This window comes from Hevea brasiliensis, chromosome 4 (genome assembly GCF_030052815.1).
Source record: "Hevea brasiliensis isolate MT/VB/25A 57/8 chromosome 4, ASM3005281v1, whole genome shotgun sequence".
In the NCBI taxonomy this organism is placed as follows: Eukaryota; Viridiplantae; Streptophyta; class Magnoliopsida; order Malpighiales; family Euphorbiaceae; genus Hevea; species Hevea brasiliensis.
The window spans coordinates 101,223,608-101,248,009 of NC_079496.1; the positions used below are offsets into that span (position 1 = coordinate 101,223,608).

At 33.8% G+C, this 24,402-nt stretch overlaps 1 protein-coding gene across 1 annotated transcript; it reads right to left on the reverse strand.

The window, feature by feature from the left end:
- Nucleotides 1-229: 229 nt before the first annotated feature.
- On the reverse strand, nt 230-14,792 carry LOC110669705 (uncharacterized). Its single transcript, XM_058146329.1, has 8 exons — nt 14,205-14,792; nt 11,889-12,623; nt 11,659-11,795; nt 2,282-3,475; nt 2,089-2,188; nt 1,003-1,336; nt 818-909; nt 230-334 (listed from the first exon to the last, which is right to left on the reverse strand). The coding sequence occupies exons 1-8, from the start codon at nt 14,790-14,792 to the stop codon at nt 230-232; spliced, it is 3,285 nt and encodes a 1,094-aa protein (XP_058002312.1).
- Nucleotides 14,793-24,402: the final 9,610 nt, after the last annotated feature.

Here is a 24,402-nt window from a genome sequence, read left to right on the forward strand (position 1 = left end):
ATGGATTTCATATAGTACTAACAAACTCTCTTTTCTGCTGATGCATTTTAGCCATAGTTGGAGATGAGACCATTTGTACAGTCATCTGTCGAATATGTTTTATCTTACTAATCTTTGTAATATCTTTTTGACTTTAAGTTGATCTTTTGGAAGTATGCCTTGGTCGAGGTAGCAGAAGATTAGCATCATCCATGTTTCTCCTACTTCAATTGGAAAAGCTTCTTCCTCTCTATTCACTATTGGCATTGTTATTATGTTTAAGGGGATCGGTTGTGAGATGTTGCTCGCCTACTGCCACTGCTTTAGCGAAATCGTCAGCTTCTTGATTTTCCTCCTTCGGTATTTGCAGGATATTTAATGAACACCCCCAATATTCATATTAGAGACATAACATCAAAAGATGGAATTAGATCTTTTAACAACAAACAAAGCAGAATTGATAACCAATCAAGACACAATAGTAGCTAGGCTAGAGAACCTTGATTATAAAGATAAAATAAGTAAGTGGTTAATCTGCTTAAGTCCAAGTTCTATTCAAGAAACAAAGAAGAAATCATAAAGCTCTTATAATTGACAGCGATGGCCGAAAATCAATACTCTCTCAATATTTGATCTTAGCTATCCCTATTTGATGTAGAAGACAAGTATTTATATGAGTTACAAATAACTAATCTACCACATGGCATAAAGAAACAAAAATAGAATATTCTAAAGGCTAGGCTCCAAGTTCCAATTTTGTGAAGCTGATCCATTTGTCCTTCAAAGGTCGAAGCCCAAGCCCAATTTGATCCTCTTGGCACCTCTAAATTCTACTAACCAAGCTTTGCAACTCCCTTGCCCTTGCTCTTGTAATTGGACCCTTGAACAATGGAAGTGGCTCCGGTGGTAGTGACTCCTCATCTTTCCCCCCTTCTTAAAAAGAATTCATCCTCTAATTCGGCCCTGCATCAATAAAAGGAGAAAGATCAAAAATATTGAATGTAGCACTAATGCCATACTCACCTGGCAGTTCAATTTTGTAGGCGTTATTGTTGATACGCTCTAACACTTTGAATGGACCATCACAACTTGGATGCAGTTTCGATTTTCGTTGGTTTGGAAACCGTTCCTTCCTAAAATATACCCACACTAAGTCACCTGGCTCAAAAACAAGTATCTTGTGGCCTTTGTTAGCATGAGAAACATATTGTGCATTTTTCTTTTCAATGTGTACCCTAGCTTGCTCATGTAATTTCTTAACCAATTCAGCCTTTTTCTTACCATCTAGACTATCAATATGATCAATAGGCAATGGTAGCAAGTCTAGTGGTGTGAGTGGATTATATCCATATACAAGCTAAAAAGGTGAAAATCCCATGGAAGAATGCACAACACGGTTACTAGCAAACTCAACAAATGGCAAATAATCTTCCCAAGATTTCAAGTTCTTTTGGATCATAGCACGCAATAGAGTGGTTAGTGTCCTATTCACTACCTTAGTTTGTCCATCAATCTGTGGATGACAAGTAGTGAAAAACAGAAGTTTAGTGCCTAACTTACCCCACAAGACTTTTCAAAAGTGACTTAGGAACTTAACATCTCTATCACAAACTATTGTCCTAGGTATGCCATGCAATTTGACAACCTCCCGAAATAACAAATTAGCAATATGAGTGGCATCATTAGTTTTAGGGCATGAAATGAAATGTGCCATCTTAGAAAATTTATCAACAACCACAAATATGCTATCATGTTTTTTTTGTGTCCTAGATAACCCTAATATGAAATCCATGGAAATGTCAGTCCAAGGTCCTTTAGGCACAGGCAATGGTGTATACAACCCATGTGGCATAACTCTAGACTTGGCCTTTTTACATTGCACACAACTAAAACACAATTTTTCAACATCTTTTCTAATCTTAGGCCAAAAGAAATGTTCATACAAGATGTCCAAAGTTTTTGCCACGCCAAAATGGCCCATTAAACCCCCAATATGCGATTCCAACATAAGCAAGTCCGTATAGAACACTTAGGCATACAAAGTTTAGTCTCTTTAAACAAGTACCCATCATGTCTATAATATTTTTGAAATGCACCCTTCTCACAAACATCATACAAACCAGCAAAGTTATCATCATTAGCATACAAATCTTTCATGAATTCAAACCCAAGCAACTTTACATTAAGTGTAGACAAAAGTGAGTACCTCCTAGAAAGTGCATCAGCAATAACATTTTCCTTTCCTTGCTTATATTTAATCACATATGGAAATGAATCAACAAAAGCAATCCATTTAGCATGCCTTTTACTCAACTTATTTTGATTCTTAAGATGCTTCAATGATTCATGATCAGAATGTATGACAAACTCTTTAGGCCGCAAATAATGTTGCCAAGTTTCTAAGGCCCTAACAAGTGCATACAATTCTTTGTCATAAGTAGAGTAATTCAAGGCAGCACCATTCAATTTCTCACTAAAATATGCAATAGGGCATTTCTCTTGCATCAGAATCGCACCTATACCTACACCACTAGCATCACATTCAATTTCAAACATTTTATCAAAATCAGGTAAGCTCAACAATGGTGCAGTGCATAATTTTTCTTTCAATTCAGCAAATGCATTTTCATGCTTCTTTTTCCATTCAAACACAACATCCTTTTTCACAAGTTCAATCAAAGGAGCAGTAATAGTACTAAAATTAGGCACAAATCTCTTATAAAAACTAGCCAATCCATGAAAACTCCTAACCTCATATGCATTTTTAGGAGTTGGCCAATCCCTAAAGGCTATGACCTTTTGCTCATCTACTTCCACACCTTTGCTACTCACAACATAACTAAGAAAGACAACTCTATCTAAGCAAATAGAACACTTCTTCATATTAGCATATAGTTTTTCAGATCTCAACACATCAAACACATATCTCAAATAATGCAAATGCTCATCTATGTTTTTGCTATAGATCAAGATGTCATCAAAATAAACTACCTCAAATCTGCCAATGAATTGTCTAAGCACATGGTTCATTAACCTCATGAAAGTACTAGGTGCATTGGTTAACCCAAATGGCATAACCATCCATTCATACAACCCATATTTTATCTTGAATGTGGTTTTCCATTCATCCCCCTCTTTCATTCTAATATGATGGTAACCGCTTTTCAAGTCAATCTTTATAAACAACCATGCACCAAATAACTCATCAAGCATATGATCCAATCGAGGAATGGGATGTCGATACTTTACCTTGATTTTGTTGATAGCACGACAATCTACACAGATTCTGAATGTCCAATCCTTCTTTGGTACAAGGAGCACTGGAACCGCACATGGACTTATACTTTCACGCACATAGCCCTTTGCCAAAAGTTCCTCCACTTGCCTTTGTAGTTCTTTTGTCTCCTCAGGATTACTCCTATATGCTGGTCTGTTTGGAATTGGAGCACCCAAAATGAGGTCAATTTGGTGTTCTATCCCCGAATTGGTGGCAAACCTGAAGGAAGATTATCTGGATACACATCCTCAAATTCCTGTAACAAAGAAACAGCACCACTAGGCAAGTTTTGGTCAATGTCAGATAAACATAAATTCACCTCCCGGTACATATGTGACATCTTCACTTTAGGCAGTCTGTACATTCTACTATTCCGGTAATCAATGTCTGTCCGGGTAGCCAGAATGTCTGTAACTATATTTAAACTAGAGTGAGGAGTCATAAATAATTCAAATAATGATAAGAAAAATAAAGGAAAAATTTTAGAAATTAGATGCATTAAGGTTAAATGAGCAGTAGTCCCTAGCGATGGGTAACCCTAATGGGAAGTAATGGTAAGGGCTGTTAGCAACCTTAAACCCGGGAGAAACCCCGTGAAATAATTTTTGAGACTCCAGAGAAGAGTTATTGAGCTTTAGATTGCATTAGAATGCTAAGAAAATGTTTAGAGAATTTTCTAAATCGGTACAGATAATTTTAGTCCGTTAAGCAAAACGGAGGGCATTTTGGTCATTTCGCCTTCAGAGATGATTTTTAGCTAACTTGTCCAATTAAGTAAGTGAATTATATGACATAAAATATAAATAAATATTGCTAAAAATTAAATTAAAAATGAGTAGAAAAAAATAAAAGAAAAGCCTAATTATTACATCATGCTTAAGTAAGCATGATGCAACTAAATTTTCCCACCAATCAAAAATTGACAAGCACTTAAAGAAAGAATAAAAGAGATAAAATTTGACCAAAATTTCAGTTGCCTTCCTCCTTCACCAAGCTGGTTGAAGCTCTTTTTTCACCTCTCCATTGCCATTCATTCATCACACCTTGCAAACCTTTGATTTTTCACCATAAAATCCATAAATTATTTCATTAAAACTTGATATTCCATCTTGGGGAAGTGTTTGGCAGTCAAGAAAACCAAAGAAAGTGAACAAAATTTGAAGATTGGGTGAGGAAAAATTCTTCTTGCAAGGTTAGTGCACTATTCAAGTATTCTCTTTTCTTTAAGTGTTATAAACATACTAAACTAAGTTGGAATCACATGCAATTGAAAGAATGAGGAATTGAAAGATTAGAACTTTGGCAGCCATGAGAACATGTGAAAAATTTATGGTTTTTTTTATGGAATTAAATTGATTAGTAGTGTTATTGATGAGTTTGAATGTGGTAGAGGTTGGATTGCATGATGTTATGCATGAATTAGGGATTTGAAGTTAGGGTTTTGTGACTAAATTGGGGGTTTTATGCTTTGAGGTTTAATTGGAGTTCTAATGGTCAATTAGTTACTATTAGAGGTGAATTGACCATAATTTGGAATGAGTTGTGGCATTGGAATGTGAATTAGGTGCCGCCCCAAAAGTGCCAGAATTTTTAGACTTAGAATCCAGTGTGTTTGGGCAGCCCTAACTTGGTTTGTGTAGCCTCAATTGGTACAAGGACAATTGGAGGTGAAATTAGACATATAATGACACATTTTTTATGAAGAAACCTTACCCAGAAAATAGACTTAGGATGACCTAAAAATTGGCCAAATCCGAGAAACCAATTCTAGACCTGGTAAAAGTGACCAAATAAACAGTGTTTGTTCATTTTGCCATAACTCAGTACAAAAATATCCAATTGACCTGAATTTTATATCAATGGAAATCTTAGACAATTTATAACAACTTTCATGCAGAACACAAGCTCAAATTCTGACCATAACCCATCCGAAATGCTAGCCAAAGTCAAGACCCCTAACCTGCCAGAACCAGTTTTGCCCAGAAATTCTGGGTAGAGACTAATCTGGCCAGTTATGGTAATTTGACCATAACTTGAGCTACAAAGCTCCAAATGGAGTGATTCAAAAGAGGAATTAAAGAAGACACATAAAGGAACAACTTTGATAAAGAAAAGTTTATCAAATTCTCACTGTAGCTTAGACCAATGGAACAGTAAACATAGGACACAAAAACTGAATTTTTGAAAATATTTCTAGGAGGCTTTAAAGTGTAATTGGCAATCAATGCCAACAAATTTAGAACTCAAAATGTGGTATAATTATGTATCTAAAATATACATATTATGTATGAAAAATGTAACAAATTGAGTAAATAGTAATGTGTGAATAGTAACCCTAAAAACATAAGGAATAATAAAAAAAATTAAAGAAGCCATTATGAGTACTAATATATATAGTGTAATTAGTGAATTAAAAATTCTTGAATTTGAGTGATTCTAGGACATAAGGGAACAACCAATATAAAGGACCTTAGGCAAAAAATTATGACTGTAATATGTTCAACCATTTGGATAAGATTGGGATTCTAGAATTTGCCTGGTTCTGGATTTAGAAGAAAACAATGAATCAGTTATTGTTATTTGACCATAACTGGAGCCCTAAAACTTTAATTGACATAATTCAAATTAATATGAATAAATAAGATGAAGACTTAGGATTTTATTTTAGGAACCTGGAACCAATTCTAAGCCTGAGTGCTTGCAATTGTATGATTAATAAAAATGGAAAATCTAGAAATGAAGAGACTTACAGGGTTCAGCACCCTGGATAGTCTTTACTTATTTCTTTAAAATTAGAGTTATACTACTTCAAAATAAATGATTAAAAAGAGAAATTTAAGTTAATCTGAAATCCATGAAATGTTTATGGATTATTTGGAATTTGAATGATAATTTATATAAATGGTATAATGAATAAATGAATCAAATGAATGTAAGCATGAGACATTAGTTCTCTTTATTGGAGAAAGGAAAAAACTACTTTGAGTACAGTTATACATGAGAATAATTGTTATGAATTGTGATCAATATGGATAATATAATGAATGTATAAATTAGGATGAATGTATAAAGTTATGTTAAAAAATGAGATTAGATATTTATGCTTCTACTATGAATAAAATTTAAATACTATAGATTATAATTGGAAAATAAAATAAAATAGTAAAACTTAGGAACATTTAATGGTACTAATGTGTCCACGTATTGCCAAGACACGTGTATCAGATTGGATAGATTGGCATGCCAATAGGGTATTATTTTAACAATATTGTATAAGGCTTTATGCTTGTATTTATGGTTTGTATGCCTGATTATCTGTAATCATGGCTTTTAGCCATACTGATTTGTTATCATGGCTTTTAGCCATACTGATTGCATATGTAATTGACGTTCCGTATTTAATGTCCCATGGTATGACGGCCTGGGACATCACGGTGTCCAGTGCCGAGTGAACCGCTTATCTAGTTTAGTCAGCCTGTCATAGGTTACTTGGGCAGTGTAATTTATGGAAATAAGTTAAAAATATTAGCGATTAAAAATATTAAAGATTAACTAAATGAGTGAGAAGACCTGAAATAAAATAGATTAGCTCTAAGAATCTATTTAATAGAAAGAACTGAAATGAACTGAACTGATGTTAAAATTTATCTATTATGAAATGACTCTGAGAACGTTAATTATTATAAAATAATCTAAGATAACCTAGCAAGTATTGAATGAAATTATAAAAAGATTAACAATAGAAATATAACTTAAATAAACATTACAAATGCACCTTTTCATAATAATATAAAGTTAAGAATAATATTCTTAGAATTTTTGTGGATTGTATATTATTACTGTGAATTTAGGAATTAAGCACTTCTGAAGAGGAATAAATTAGAACAGAAGATAATTGATACTAGAAGTATTATATTAAATTAGATTAAATTCTAGAGTATCCAAATTATGATCCATTCTTTCTTTATTTGTATATATTACTTTCTTGTTATATTATTGCACCATTAAGCAGAAATGCTTAGCGCGATGGATTTGTTTCCCTCACGCAGTTACTGGAGACAAAACCCAATGGACATCAGACTGGGATTTTAAAGTTTGGATCTGCAGAGTATTCAAGGTTGTCATCTCCTCAACAATGCATGTAGATAGGGCCCATATAGGTCATATTATGTATTTTGTATAGTATAATTAGTTATTATTTGTAATGTAAACTATGAATGGTATGTTGAAATATAGATTATGGAATTGTAATTAATTTGTAGATCATATAAATTATATATTTATGTAATCAGTCTGTAAATCATATAAATTAATGAAACTTAAGAATTTCTATATATAAATTGTGTATGAATGGAAATGCATGGAAATGAATATGAAATTGAAATATATGGATGATATTTGAAATATGAGATTATTATGAAAATAATTGATGAGATTTTTATTGTAGAATGTTATTGAAAGATTTCAAGCAGATGAATAGAAAAACATGCCAAACAACAATACAATAGGAGAAATTCCTCCAGTTTCTCCCTCATAAATAAATTGAATGATTAATTAAAAGGGCGAGAAGAAAAAAAATATTTAGGAATAAAATAAAATAATATAAGATTCTCCGGTACCGAGTGTGACATGCCTCGCTCACCTACACTATTGATGTCACACCTTACCCCTCTGTAAGGCATAACATGATTTCATAGAATACTTAATGATCTACCGAATTTCACTTACCGATAACTTATTAAGTACCCTACAAGGGATTTTTAAAACCATTTTCCTACTTTTTAGAGGTAGTGAGCATTTTCTTACATTTAATAAAAGTTTAAAAACTAGTTCAAATTTTTGTCCATTTTTATTTGTCCGCAAATTTTGAAAAAATTTCGGCAGAGTGCTGTCTGTATTTTAAGAAAATAGTTCTTCAAAAACCTATAAAAACACTTCTAATATCTCATTTCATCAAATCAAACACTACCACAACAAACTCAATATCAATTTTTCCCATACTCCAAAATTTAAAATAATTCTCATTTCATTTGTCTTCAAAATATATCACTAAATAACTTCATCCATTTTTCATTAAAGTAAAATCAAATTATATTCATCATCCAAAATATACATGAGAAAATCCAAACTAATATTATTATAAACTCTATACAACTGATCATGACCAGTTATTACATGTACATACATTTATATACATCAAACTAAATATTACAATCAGGGTATAAAATATACTCGAAAAAAATTTAGGGATCTGGCTCCAAGATCCTCAGCAGCTCACTCTGCTACTCCTCTAGTCTCTATATCTGTGACAGCAATAACAGCCATCGCTGAGTACTATGACTCAGTGGTGCACAACATACTAAAATAACATTTTATGCATAATTCAAATCACATTTATTCAAATATTGAACTGAACATGAAAAACATATATAAAACATGATTTATAAACTTTTAGTCCAAACAATTTCATTTAGGAAGTCTCAAAACGAATTTCATAAAAACACACAGTTATATCATGCCATTCGAAATAATATTTATCTCAATAGCCAGAGGCTTATGAGAAATCACAAGGCTAGCTAGCTCAAATATATGGGTACCCATTCAAATTTCTTCTTCTACTGGCACACACCTCAACACTTCAGCCAAAGAAGGAATCAAAATTCGAAACTAATTCCCCCCACTAGTCATGCTAGTGAGGCATTCAAATACATGGTCATGACACTATGGTTTCAAAACTATCTTAGCAATTTACTAAACATTTATTGCCATTCAAACACATACAAGTAAACTTTCAACAATTTAAGTCAAAAGCATAATAAACATTTCAATACAATTAAGTCACAATTTAATATCACAATTCATTCAAAACAATTTACAGAAGAAAATTTATAAAAATTTCTATGTTGTGCACAAACCTTATACAAATCGCCTCTTGGCCTTGACTCAATGCTTCGGGTTCTTTTTCGGTATTCTTTTCGACTGAAACACACAATTTCATAGTGTTTCAGTATCATAATTTATCATAAATCCAAAAATAATTTCAAATCTATTTACGACACTATTCAAGCCAAATTGTTAACTTTCTAATGCTTAATAGGTATGGAACTTTTAATTTCATCCACATACCACATTTTGGTTACCTAACTTGTTGGTCTTGGTTGTTTTCCTCAATTATTAAGTCTCTTAGGTGAAATTCCAAAATTTTAGATTTGGTATCCTGTTTTGCACTGTTCCATTGGTCAATTTGCTGTAGTAATTAGGCTAAGTTTTCTTCATAGAAGTTGTTCCTTATTGTCTTAACTTTATTTTCCTTTTTTAATCACTCAATTTGGAGTTTTTTAGCCTAAGTTATAGCCATTTGAACATGGCTAGCCAAATTTAGTGTTACCCAGAATTTTGGGCAAATTCCTGGTTATTGGCAGTTTTTGTGGGTTGACTGCAGATGGTTTTTCAAATAGGTTATGGTAAAAAATTAGGTTTGTTTTCTTCATGAAAGTTGTAGGGCTATATCTCAGCTTTCTATCGGTATAAAATTCAGGTTATTTGGACTTTTCTAGACCAAGTTATGGTCATTTACGTAACTACTGTTCATTTGGTCATTTTTGTAAAGGTCAGTTTGCCCAATTCCGGATTTGGCCTAATTGTTCACTAAGATATGGTCACTTTCTGGGCATGATTCCTGAATGAAAAATATGCCATTTTATGTGTAGTTTCATTCTCAATTAGCCTCACACCAATTGGGTTGGTAAATTTTTAGTTTTGATCCCTAAAAGGGACCTAGGTCAAGCTACCTACAGATTGACTCTCACCAATCCGAATTGGAACTTGGTTCCAGCAATTTATACACACCACAAATGGTCACAATTGACCATTTCTCAACTCAAGTAAGGTTAACTACATCATTTGATCAATTCTCAAATTTTTCTCTAATTTTTCACATGTTCAAAACCCTAATTTTCATGCTTAGCTCAATTGATAAAATCAAAATGCATAATTAATACTTATACACTCAATTGCACTTAACTACTTCTTTAATTGCATCAAAATCACTCAACCCCAATTCACTACCTCTTGGCCGAAATTCGTTAGGTGGGGATGTGCATGCTTTTGTTCATTTTCATTTTTTTTTTAAATTTTGAAATTCACTTAACTATATAAACATGAATTAAAAGAGAGATTTAAGAAACAACCACTAACCTTTTTATATGTCTTTTCTCCCTTCTTAAACTCTCCTTCTTTCTCCTTCTTTTTTGTTGTCAATAGCTAAATCAAGGGTCAAGGATAAGGTTTGCTTAAGAAATCTTAGGAAATTTATGGCTAACTTAGGGTTTATAGAGCTTGGGTTGGCTCATCAATGGTGGAGAAATGAAGGAAGGGAGAGAAGTGAGAAAGAGTGTCTCCGCTAAGGGAAGAAGAAGAGAGTGAAATTTGTTTTTCAATTTTTGGTTTTATCCCTTTTATTTGACTTAGTCAAATTTTAATTAAATATAATTTATTTGTGATGTCATAGCTTACGTCATTTTGATGATGTCATTTCTTATTTTTCTTTTCTTTTATTTTTTCCATACTTCTTCAATTTAAATCTATATTTCAAATTTTCATTTCTCCGATTTTATTGGATAGCTAGGTCAGGAGTCAGCTCTAGGGGAGAATTGACCAAATTGCCCCTCGCTGATTCAATCCGATTTGCAAGTTATTCGATATTTCTTTTGAATCATTGACTTAATTTTTTGACCTGCTTAACAATTATTTTCTGTGATTTTCTCTATTCCACTGTGTTCACAATGGTCCTAAGGACCGCGGCGTCACATTTTATGATTCGAAATTTGAGTTTAGACTGACCTCGCAGTCATTCCCGAGAAGTTCACCCATCGCTGTGACTCCCAGCTCAATTAACTTTTTGTGTTCTGTTTTTTCTTCTTCATACTTAACTACTTAGTAATTACTAATTATTTACGTTCAGGGCTTATCTAGATATTTTAGATGTGGTTCTAATCCCCTTAATTGTTCAGACCGATACTGATCACCGGAATAGTGAAATGTACCAGGCTATGCAAATAGGGGTGTTACAGTAGACGGGTAAAGGGTGTCACAACATAAGCACACAAAGAGGTCTCCCTCCTTGTAAGGCTTCCCTCACTTCTTTTCCTTTCACATACAAACTCATTTTCTTCTTTCTACTCTCCTTTTGCCTCGAGCCCTCTCTCTTTTCTTTTTCTTTTACTTCTTTTGCTCTCACTCTCCTCTCATTTTTCCTCTCATCAAGCTCAGCCTCTCTCAAATTTTCTCTCCAATCTTTCTTTTCCTCAACTGATTTTAAGATCCTCACTTGGTCTTCATGCACTTAAGATGGTAACATAAGAAGCAAGGTGTAGGTTCGGCCATCTTTCAAAACTGTATACTTATTCTTTTTCCCATTATGAACCACACTTCTATCAAATTCCCATGGACGGCCCAACAACAAATGGGTAGCTACCATAGGCACCACATCATAAACTACCTCATCATGGTACTTCTCAATGCTAAAAGGCACTATAACCTATTTGGTAACTCTCAATTTCTCACAATCATTAAGCCATTGGAGACCATATGGCTTTGGATGTAAAGTGGTAGGCAACCCCAATTTCTCAACCAATAAGCTAATAGCAACATTGCAGCAACTACCACTATCCACAATCACACTACATAGTTTCTCATTCACCAAATATCTAGTATGGAAAATATTGTCCCTTTGCACCTCATCTCCATCACCCAAACTGACTTGTGCACTTAAGGTGCGCATAGTGATAAGGACATTACCATCCATAGGAGCTTGCTCTCCGTCATCAAGATGCTTATCATCACTATGATTACTAGCACTCTCTTCAGCCTTTTCTTCACTGCTCTCCCATTCTCCATCTTCTCTAATAAACATCACTCTCCTGTTTGGACACTCATTAGAATAATGCCCCCTTCCCAAACACTTGAAGCACTTCACATCCCTTGCTCTATTTTCCACTTTCTTATTTTTCTCTTCTACTTTTCCTTCCATCTTCCTTTTTCCTTTCCACTCCTCATTCTTCACTTTTGGCACATCTTTTTCCACTTTAGGTGTTCCACTCCAATTCGGTTTCCATGGTGCATTGGAAGCCGAATTGTATGATGATTGAGTGTTCCATTTACTTTTGGCAGCTCGTTTCCTCTTCATCTCCTTTTCTGTTTTGATGGCTACTTGCATCATTTGTTCTATCGTTCTATAATTTTGCAAGTCAACCATATAAGCAATATCGGGATTCAACCCATTCAAGAACTGAACCATGGTGGCCTCTTCATCCTCCTCTACTTCAGCCCTAATCATAGCAATTTGCATGGCTTTGTAATACTCCTCCTGATAAACCCGTTTTATATAGATATTTTAGGGTAGTTTTGCATCCATTTTGCCTTTCTAGTTTAGTAATTTTGTGCTTTTAATGCTTATTTTAGTTAATTTATTAATTTTAGATTCATTATATTTGATTTTTGAAATTTTAATGTTTTTGATAGGTTTTAATAAGGTTTAAAGGCAAAAAGGTCCATATAGAAGAAATTCAAAGTGATTTGGAAGCTTAAAGTAGTGTGAAAAATGAAGAAAATTCGCTTAAAGGAGAAGACCAGCCGATGACTTTCAAGGGCCTCAACATGCCCTGTGTTGAGGGTCATGTGAAGATAAGAGTTAACCAGCAGGAATCCACATGAGGCATGTAAATTCACACCGGATCATGTAAATAGAAATTTTGAGACAAAACAAGCCAAAAGTTTCATGGACTTTAACATGCCCCGTATAGCTGGTCGTGCAGAATCTAAAAGCTCCTCCTCCGAATCAACATGAGGCATGTGGAAAATAACTTAAATCAACATGAGGCATGTGGGATGGCGCTGGCAGATTTGCTAAGGGGATATATAAGCATCATATTCTCATTTTTACCATAAGGAAAAGGAGTGAGAAAAATCAAAAGAGAAAGGAAAGAGGGAATCACACTATTTCTAGGAGGAAGAACACCTGCAGAGTGACGTTTTCCAGCTTCCATTTTCAGAGATTTGGATCTTCTTCTTCTGGGTTCTTTTATTTTTAGTTTTATTTTCATGTTTTCTTGCTCTATTTCATATTTTCTACTTGTAAATACAAGCATGAGTGAGTAGATACTTAAGATTTCAGAGTTGGGTGCAATGATTTGAGTTTTATTTGTGGATTTGGACTGGTTTTAACCTGATTTTTAGTATATATAAGCTTTGATTCTTATCTTGTGTGCTTATTTACATACCCATTGTTAGTACCCTTTGGGTTTTGTTCTTAATCTTAGATTGAAGGACCGAGAGGTGAAAATTTATGATAGATAATCAAGATAATGAACTTAATCACCTAGTGTTAGAAATAAACTAGTGGGTTAAGAGGAATTTCAAGTTGATTAAAATGCTTAAAGGGTTTTGGGTAATTAAACATCGCATGAGAATGGGATTTAGTTTCCTTTAAAACACTCTTTAGTTTGCTTGAAAGAGAAATCAAAGGAAATCAGAATCAACTTCCTTCAAACTTGTATTTCCCTTAATCTTGGCTTTGCCTATCCAAATCTCAATGAAATTTACTTCATGAACCTCAACTCTGGAATCAATTTTTACTATTAATTAATTAAATCTTTTGTTACTTGCTGAAATTTTAGTAAATTAGTATAGTGCTTAGAATTTTAATTGCTTAATTCATTATAATTTTCTTATTTTTTCTAATTTAATTAGCTGCATCTCTTACTCTATTTTTGGCACAAATTATCAATAGCCCAAATAATCATAACTTTTATAGTTTGATACTCAAACAACAAATCTCTGTGGGACGATATCTTTTCTTTACTACTTGAACGACCTGTATACTTGCGGAGTACGCAAACACCTCCACACTCCTACTTCCTTAGGTAAGATGTTGTAATCTCAACTTCACCTCTCTTCCATAGTGTGGAGGCACATACCTTTCCCTCAAGATCTCCTTCATTTCGACCCAAGTAGTAACACCCCTTAAGCCATATCTTCTCCTCCTTACAAGTAATTGATCCCACCAAACTAATGCATAATCTTTAAACTCAACTGCTGCCAACTTAACTTTTTTCTCCTCACTATAATTGTGGCACTCAAAAATCATATCAATCTGCCTCTCCCATTCAATATAGGCTTCGACATCCTCCTTGCCATGAAAAGGAGGTATTTTCAACTTTATGCTTCCCACATTGGCATCAACCCTCTCATGGTGCATCTCTCTCTCACCATAGTCATCAAATCTAAGTTGTCTTCCTCCTCTCCTACATTTAACACCTCTCCCCCTTGGTGGCTGAAACCTCCTACCATTAAAGTGGTGGTTGCCATATTCAAACACTTCCTCAAACTCATCATCATACCAATTCAACTCCTCTTGCTCCTCCATCCTAGGTTCTACCCAAATTTCCCTTCCAACTCTACCTCCATCTTCTACATGCACACCTACTTCCTCCCTCCTATTTCTATTCTCCCTCTTATTACCCATCATATATTCCATCATCTTATTCACATCAGCTCTTAAACCCTTCAACTCATTCAAGTCTCTTCTTATAGTTTGTAATTCTTCATTATGAGTGGCTGTTTGGAGAGAAAGTTGCTCAAATTATTGTGCCATAGCCTCCTTATAAACCTTTTCATCTTCAAAATTTCTCCCCTCAACTCTACTACTACTTGTGTTTTGTTCCATTTTGCTGCAAAGAAAACAAGGTTCGAAAATAAATGGCTCACCCTCTCAAGTGTTTAGCATACAATTAGGCTTTGACCCTCTTATGCACTCACCACTCTTGCATTTTACCACTCAAATTCCTTTCTTCGCTTCTTTTAAGAACTCCAAACATAAAACAAACAAAATACTCACAAACTTTATCAAAATATTCAAGAACAAGATGAAACAATACGTAAATAAAAATATGCAATGAGACACAGAATCAAAGAAAAGAAGACTCCAAAATTAAAGCAATTAATATAAGTGAAAAAATTTTGTAGACTAAAAAAAACTAACAACCTAAGGATCAAATATCAAGCCAAAATCTCAGAAATCATAGCCAAGTCACACAACTTTCAACAATAGTACAATGTCATCATAAGATGCAATAATTCAGTTCACTAGTCAAATGAATGAGTTTTGCTTTGAAATTTTGTGAACAAACCTATCTCAAAACTAACTAATAACTGGAAAAATTTCAGAATTTTCTGGGTAGGTTTGCTATGTAAACTAGAAAATGCCTAGTTTGTGTCAAAAAAAAAAAATTCAAACCAAATGATGGAGTTTCAGTCTAAGATTTTATTTAGAGGCTACTGAGATGGTATCTAAATAGTGGGAAAATTTTTATATTTTTCTGGGTTGGTTTACTATGTAAACCAGAAAATGACCAGTTTGTGTCAAAAATTTTGTTTCCAACCCAAATAATGGAATTTCAAGCTAAAATTTTATCTGGAGACTACTGAGATGGTTCTAAACAGTAAAAAAATTTTCAGATTTTTTTGGATGGATTTACTATGTGAACAAAAAATTGGCCAGTTTGTGAGTAAAATTTGATTCAATAGCCAAACAGCATCATCTACCCCCCAAAATTGATATTTGACGTCCCAAATACCTCAAAATATCACAGATTAAATTTTAAGATTAGTAGCTAAGTGTAACCCTAAAAATCAACGCAAGAAACTTATCACAATTTTCCAATTTCAGCCAAATAGCAATAATCATGAACCAAACATAACCAAATAGTATCTATTTTTATTCAAACTCAGATTTTAATTCAATCCAACAACCAACATCAATTTTCAATAATCAGATGTATCATCAATAATTTTCTCAAGCTTGATATTCAAATTAAAGAGGTAAAGATAGCAAGAACAAACATATTAGCTCGAATGATTACAACCCTAAGACAAACACAACAAAAACTCAAATTCAAGTAAAAATCAAATCTAAAACCCAATGTAGAGTGTTCGGCTATGATGTATTAATGTCAGATTTGAATAAAAAAATCACTACAGAAACAAGAAATATTTAGCCAAACACATGAAAAATTCGGACATATTTGAAGCTATTACAAAAAAAACTCTAGAAAAATCACTTTAACCGAATGCTATTGTGATGAAAATAAATAGAATGTGAATGAAGGATTCTAGGCAGAAATTAAAAGAGTAGATCTAAGGATAAATACATTGTTTGATGCCTAATTTTTCTGATACCAAATGATGAACACCCCCAATATTCAGATTAGAGACATAACATCTAAAGATGGAATTAGATCTTTTAACAACAAACAAGGCAGAATTGATAACCAATTAAGACACAATAGTAGCTAGGCTAGAGCACCTTGATTATAAAGATAAAATAAGCAAGTGGTCAATTTGCTTAAGTCCAAGTTCTATTCAAGAAACAAGGAAGAAATCATAAAGCTCTTATAATTGACAGCAATGGCCCAAAATCAATACTCTCTTAATGTTTGATCTTAGCTATCCCTATTTGATGTAGAAGACAAGTATTTATATGAGTTACAAATAACTAATCTACCACATGGAATAAAGAAACAAAAATAGAATATTCTAGAGGCTAGGCTCCAAGGTCCAATTGTGTGAAGCTGATTTATTTGTCCTCCAAAGGCCCAAGCCCAAGCCCAATCTGATCCTCTTGGTGCCTCCAAAGTCTACTAACCAAGCTTTGTAACTCCCTTGCCCTTGCTCTTATAATTGGACCCTTAAACAATGGAAGTGGCTCCGGTGGTGGCATCTCCTCATTAGTATTTACTTCTCCTCCTTTTGTTCGGATTTGTGCTAGCATTTCTTGGATACGTAATTTGTATTTTCCTAAGTTTTAATCTCGTACTTGAAAGTTTCCCTTCAATTGGTTAATGATAAATTGTGATTCATAATAAAGATTAATCTTTTGGGCTTTTACCTCTTTGATGATTCGGAGAGCCATGAGGATAGCTTCGTATTCGGTCACGTTATTTATTGCTTAGAATGCTAATTTTACCCTGTAATTCAATTTTGCTTTATGCGGGTGCTTTAATATTACTCCTATTTCTATGTCGAATGAGCCTAATGCTCTGTCTGACCGAATGTTCCATTGTTCTTTGACTGTATCTTCTCTTTCAAGGACTGGAGTTAGCTCGGCTACAAAATCTATAAGTACTTGTGCCTTCAATGCTGCTCTTGGCGTGTATTTGATATCATATGCTCCTAAGCTGACTGACCATGTAGCTAATTATCCGGATGTCTCTAGTCTATGTAAGATATTTCTTAATGGGCAATTTATTCAGACCTCTACGGTGTGTGCTTTGAAGTATGGCTTCAATTTAGTTGCAACCGTTAAGACTGTGTAGGTGAGCTTTTCCAAGATTGGGTAGTTGCACTTTGACCCTTTCAATATTTGACTGGTGTAGTATATTGGTCTTTACTTGCCTTCTTCTTCTCTTACGAGGATTAAATTGATGGTCTTTTCAGTAACTGCAAGATAAAGATAAAGAACCTTGCCCGATTTTAGTGAATCAAGTAATGGAGGTGAAGATAAAAACTATTTAATTTGTTCAAAAGCTACTGGGCATTTGTTAACCCATTTAAAGTTCTTCCTTATTCTTAAGGCTTGGAAGAATGCAGAAACTTCTTAGCTGAGTAGCTTATGAATCTTCTGAGTCCTGTGATTTGTCCATTTAATCATTGTACTTCTTTGATGTTGCTCGAAGGTTGTATGTCAAGGATTGCTCAGATTTTTTTGGGATTTGCCTCAATCTCTCGTTTAGAAATCATGAAATCAAAGAACTTCCTTGCTTATACTTTGAATGTTCACTTGTCAAGATTTAGCTTCATTTCTACTTTGTCCAGCATATCAAATGCTTCAGCTATGTCTTTGGCGTGATCTTTTATTCTTTTAGATTTTACAATCATGTCATCAATGTATACCTCTACTGTTCTTCCTTTCTGTTCCTTGAACATCTAGTCCATGAGCCTTTAAACGTTGTTCCAACATTCTTTAGTCCAAATGGCATTGCTTTATAGTAATATACACCTAAATCCATTAAGAAAGCTATTTTCTCCTCATCTTTTGGGTCTAACCTTATTTGGTGGTATCCTAATATTGCATTGACTAGCGATACTACAACATGCTTTGCTATTATGTCCACTAATTTATCAATGCTCGATAGTGGGTAATAATCCTTTGGACACGCTCTATTGAGGTCTGTGTAGTCGATGCACATTTGCCATTTTCCATTTACTTTTTCCACTAAAATGACGTTGGCTATCCAAGTCGGGTATTTAACCTCTCGAATTAAACCTGCATCCAACAATTTTTTAACTTCTGTTTCAATTACCTATTGACGATTGGGTATGAAGCACCTTTTCTTTTATTGGATCGGTTTGGCTTTTGGATCATCATTCAACCTATGGGTTATTATTGAGAGATCTACTTCGTTAGTCTCATCTGCTTTCCAAGCGAATGTTACTATTCTGTTTCTTAGCATTCGGATGACTGCTTTTCTATTTACTCCACTGAGTGCTATCTCGAGGTGTATTTTCTTTCCTTCCTCTAGTTCTTCTTTTGTTATTAAATCAATTGGTTCAGGTGAGATTTGAATTTTTAATTTTTTGAGTAACTCAATTGGCAAAGTTACTTCTGTAATAACCTTTGTTGATTTTTTGTAGCATTCCTCTAGGAGCAAGTAGCTTCATACACAAACATTGCATGTTGATTACTATGTCATTATCATTTAAGATCGATCGGCTGAGGATGACGTTGTATAATAAAGGAGTGTCAATCACTGCAAACTCTGAGTAGATTCCTTCTTGCATCCTTCGTCACCCAGAACCATAGCTAGATTTATGGTTTCGAGTACTGGGACTGTTTTATCACCTAGGCCAACCAAGGGGTACATGACTTTGGTTAGGTTTTCTACACTGTGTTTGAGTTTCTCCATGACTTCTTTAGTCAGGAGATTTATCTAGCTGCCTATGTCGATTAGCACTCATTGGACTATATACCTGTTTATCTACACAGATACAACTAATGGGTTAGTATGTGATTGGTTGACCTCATTGTCCCTTGGACCTATAGTGATTATTTCTTTGCTTAAATCATTTCTATCAACAGAGAGGATCACTAGGCCTCTAGCGCCACTTGATTTCGCTAGCCTTTTATTGACTGTCTTGGCTATGTCTAGCCCGCTAGCGATCATATTGATCACACTGATCGGACTTTCGTCCTTTTTGGGTATGATGTCTTATTTCTGGGAGCTATTGTTCTTCTCTCATCCCGACCATCCCTAGAAAATTTTTTGAGTTAGCCATCTTTGATTAATCGCTCTATCCCATCTTTGAGTTGTCTGCATTCATCGATCGTGTGTTCATGGTCCTCGTGAAAGCTGTAAAATCTCTCCTTATCTTTTTTACCTGTAGTATCAGGGTTAAGTTTCTTTAACCATTTGACTTGTTCACCATTTTTCTGTATCCAAATGAGCACACTAAATCTAGGCTTGTTCAGGGGATATAATTATGGAACCTTGTTCTGTTTCATTCCTTGTTTCTGTCCGAATGGTAAGTCTGATCTGAACTGTAATTTTTCTTATTCTACCTTTTTTCGTTGTTTTGCCTGGCCTTCCTTTCTTCCCTAAGAGCTTGTCGTTCATTGTCCAACCTGATGTATTTCTGTGCCCTCTGCATTAACTGACAATAGTCTATTGCTAGATTTTTTATGAGTGAGTCTGAGAATTTTACATTTCTTGTCCCTTTTTTTAAAGCCTCATACGCCGTTTCATGATTCAGGTTCTTAATTTGCATTGCTTCAGTGTTGAAGCAGGCAATATAATCTCTCAATGATTCACCCTTGTATTATTTGAATTTTTGAAGATCAGAGGACAAATTTTTAGGAGAGATGGAAGAAATGAACTTATTCTTAAATTTGGTAGCGAGCTAGTGGAAGTTCTGGATTGATCCGAGTTTGAGGCATTTGCACCATTTTTATGCTAGCCCTATCAACATTGTTGGAAATACTCAGCACATATGGTAGTCATTCACATTTTGAAGCATCATTATTGTTCGAAAGTTTGTCATGTGACTCCTTGGGTCTGTTATCCCATTATACTTATCCAGCACAGGTAATTTAAATTTTAACGAGAATTGTTCTGCTAGGATTATATCGGACAGTGGAGATTCATCTCCTATGCCAAAGTTCTCTTCCTCAACCTGTTTTTGGTACTTCTGCACTATTTTCATCTATCCCCAATTCATTTGTGGTCGTGGTGACTCATCGGATTGTTCTTCTCGTTTGCTTGTCGTGACTCATTCTTTTTTTCTTCCCAAATTATTGTTTGTTGACTGGGTGATTTCCTGTCTATTTTTCTTTGCTCTAGATGGATATGCTTCTATGACCCTTCCTACTTCTAAGGCAGGTGTCCTTGGTGGGGGCACTTGTCCTTGGGATCAAACCTTTAAGGAAAGGAATATGGGCCTCCATCTTGTGGATGCGTTGGAATATTTGATATGGTTTTGTTGATCCAGGATGATGACATTATGTGGTGGGATTTGTGCTTCAAATGGGATGGTGGGTGTCACCGCATTTGGAGCCAAGGATATCGCAGGTGGGTTTCCTCTCAGTGTGGAGGTGATGGAAATGATGCCCTTGTTTGGGGTCCTTAAATCTGCTGCATTAAAGAAAGAAAAAAACAAATATCGCATAAATAATTAGGACCAAGAATTAGAGACTACTGGTAGCAGAAAGAAGTATTGAAAAAAAGAGGAATGATCTCAGATGTAAGTCTTTCAACTGGTAATTTGAGTTTCCCACAGACGGTGCCACTAATGCTACCAGAAATCCATAGATCCTTGTTCTAATGCCGCGTAATCCTGCAATTAGAGAAAAGGTGAGGTGGACGGCCTATTGGTAGGCCACTCAGATGCTCAAGTCAGAGATTTTGATTAAGAGGATATTCAAAGAGTATGTGATTGAAAAGAATTGCATAGTGAGTATGCGTACCTGCCTCTCGTTTCTTATTTGGTATTTATAGGCTTTTTTGGAGAAATGGAAGTTGCTCCATTTATGGAGATAATTTTGGCTGATTTTCCACGATTGTTAGCATGAAATTCGCTCTTTGCTTGATTGCTGGCATAATTATTGCTCAATCCATGAGATCTAGGCTCTGCTTGGTGGTTTCTGCTAGGTATAACTTTCGTTTGTCGTGTTTGGCAAATGAAGGTTTGTTCGATCTTGTTATGTTTGGTCTTGTTTTGTTCAATTTTGACTTATTGACCATGTAAATATTGTCTCGATTTCTGATTGTCATGCTGGACATAATTCTGACTTTTTAACTACTATGCTAGACACAATTTTAACTAATTAACTTGGATTTTGGAAGGGTAATGTCACTAGATATCGTTGTTAGATATTTATATATATTATTATATTTTTTTTAATAGATGATTTATTATTATATATAATATTTCCTTTTACTCTAAATAAGCAAAGTAAGGTTTTATTGACGCTTAAATATGATTGCAATTTTATCCTAATATTTCAATTTTAGATTATGTATTCTAGCGTTTTAGGTGTAATTATATACAAAATTTAAAATCAATTCCTAAAATTGGAAAAAAATTACATAAAAGACAAGAGTTCAAAGTCATTATTTTATAACGTTATCTACATATGAGACTGTGCTCAAGAAATTTTAAATTTTAGGAGTTGATTTTAAATTTTGGACTGATTATATTCAATGTGAAACGTTAGGATACTTAATTCAAAATTGAAATATTAGGATAAAATTACAAAATCACATAAAGATTTAGTGTATTTTTTCAATTAACAAAATAATAATAATAATAATAATAATAATAATAATAATAATAATTTTGTTGTTTACCTTTCCCAGCATTATGGTTACCCAAAACAGGAGTCATATATTATATTTTATGTAAGATGGTGGCCCGTGGATAATATTAAAATTTATATTATAATAAAATTTTTTCGCTTTTTGATATAGTAACATTGCAACATTCCTAAATAGAATGAATTTCAGATTCCTAAACAATTTAAAATACACACCAAACCTTTATAAATAGAAGAACAGAGCATATATATATATATAAAAAAAAAAAACTTAACAAATTAAAGCTGAGAAAGTTGAGAATTATAGATTGAGTGAAAGGCATGTCATCCAGGTAAAATTATAAATTTATTGTTTTCTTTTTTATTTATAATTTATATGTTTACGATTATTTATTTATTTATTTAACAAATAAAAATTCTTAGTTCAAGAACATAAATTTATATTGATAATTATTTTTATAATTATAAAATTAAAAATATTCACAATCAAGTAAATATTTATTAAATTACTATTACTTTTTAGTTATATATATATATATATATATTATCGTTACTTATTAATTTATAATATAAAGTGTTATATTTATATTTATTTTTTTAATTTATATAATATAAGAAAAAAAATGTAGATATAATTTGGTTCCCAAACTTTATGGGCAAGTTCTGAGTTGGGTTTTTATTTTATTTTATTTTATTTTATTTTATTTTAATTAGAGTGGCTTGAAGAAGAAGTTGGAGTTGATAGAAAGGAGTGGAATCTTTGGCTTATGTGGATACAAGCTTTAAACACCCGCAGCATACTGTGGGTATTTTCTTTTATATTTTATTTTATTAATATAATTATTATATACAAATATTTATATTAAAAACATATTTAATTTTATTTTATTATACAGTATAATATTTGCATTTTATAAATATAATTATTTTTTTTATAATTATTAAAATTATTTAGCCAATTTAATTGTAACCTCCTAATTTTTAAATTTATTATTTTGTGGAAAAATATAATATTTTATTTTATTTAAATTTTAAGAAATTATTTAAAATTTTTCGAATTTTAGAAATCGGGTTCGATTTTCTGAAATTATAAAACTTTAATGATTTTTAAAAATTAATTTAAAGATCACGTTGTAAAACTAAAAATATATTTGGACTCTACGAATTTTTCTGAGTTTTCTAGAATTTTTTCAGAATTTTTGGGCCTCATTTTCGGTCCCAAGGCAGAGTAAAAATTTAAAATTTTATATTTTGAATTGGACCGACTGAATCGAACCGGATCGGATCGGACCGGCCTCTTTCTTGCTTTTCTTTCTTCCTCGCGCTCGTCCCATCTCTCTTCCTCTCTCTTCCGTTTTCTCTCTCCTCCCTCCTCCCCACCTAGCCCTTCCCACCTACCGGCATGCAGCCCCAGCCTTCCCCCACCACCGGTCGGCCTTCTAGGCGGCCGAAAAATGACGTGCGAAGAGACACGATGCGCAGAGCACCGTTTCGGCTTCCCGACCGAAATCCGGCCGATCCGGCCACCTATTGGGCTAGGTCTTATGTCAAACACCATCTACATCTCGAGAGCTTTCCATAGACATCAAGATCACCAAAATCCATCGAGCGGTTTGTCCAATTTTTGCCTGAGAAGTTTTAGCCTATTTCGATTTTTAGGCTAGATTTCTAGTAAACCGTGAACCCCATGACAAAACCGAGAGTACTAGAGCGCTCCACTCGTCGAGAGCTTCGCGGCAATATAAATTTCAAAATTTTTCGACTCCGTTTTTTGGTGGGTCCCACGAAACTTTGTAGTATTTTTTTGAGCACTAAATGAGCTAAGCAAATTCCATAAAAATTATGTACTAACCCCCGTGTTGTGGGCTTCGTGTATGTAACATCCTCACTTTAGCTAGTTCGTATAGTCTACTGTTCCAGTGACTAGTGTCGGTCCGGACAGCTAGAATGTTCGAAAAAATATTTAAACTAAAGTGAGGAACCATAATTAACTCAAATATTAATAAGAAAAATTTAGGAAAAATTTTAGAAATAAAATACAACCAAGTTAAATGAGTCGGTGCCCTAGCGATGGGTAACCTAGTGAGAAGTTGCGGTTCTCGCAACTAGGAGCCCTAGACCCGGGAGAAAAATTATAAAATAATTATTGGGACTCCATAGAAGGGTTATTGAGGTTCTTATGGCATTTGAATGCCAAGAAAATGCTTAGAAAAATTTTTCAATCGGTACAGACAATTTTGGCCCGTTAAGCCAAACAGAGGGCATTTTGGTCATTTCGTCT

What these genes read in the sequence shown, in the direction of transcription:
- LOC110669705 (XM_058146329.1), bottom strand. Translation starts at nt 14,792, where the DNA reads ATGGAATATATGATGGGTAATAAGAGGGAGAATAGAAATAGGAGGGAG. An exon ending in CAAAATAAGTTGAGTAAAAG is followed by an intron (nt 2,189 to 2,281) that starts GCATGCTAAATG and finishes TGCACTTTCTAG; the next exon opens with GAGGTACTCACTTTTGTCTA. An exon ending in CTACAAAATTGAACTGCCAG is followed by an intron (nt 910 to 1,002) that starts GTGAGTATGGCA and finishes CTTTTTAAGAAG; the next exon opens with GGGGGAAAGATGAGGAGTCA.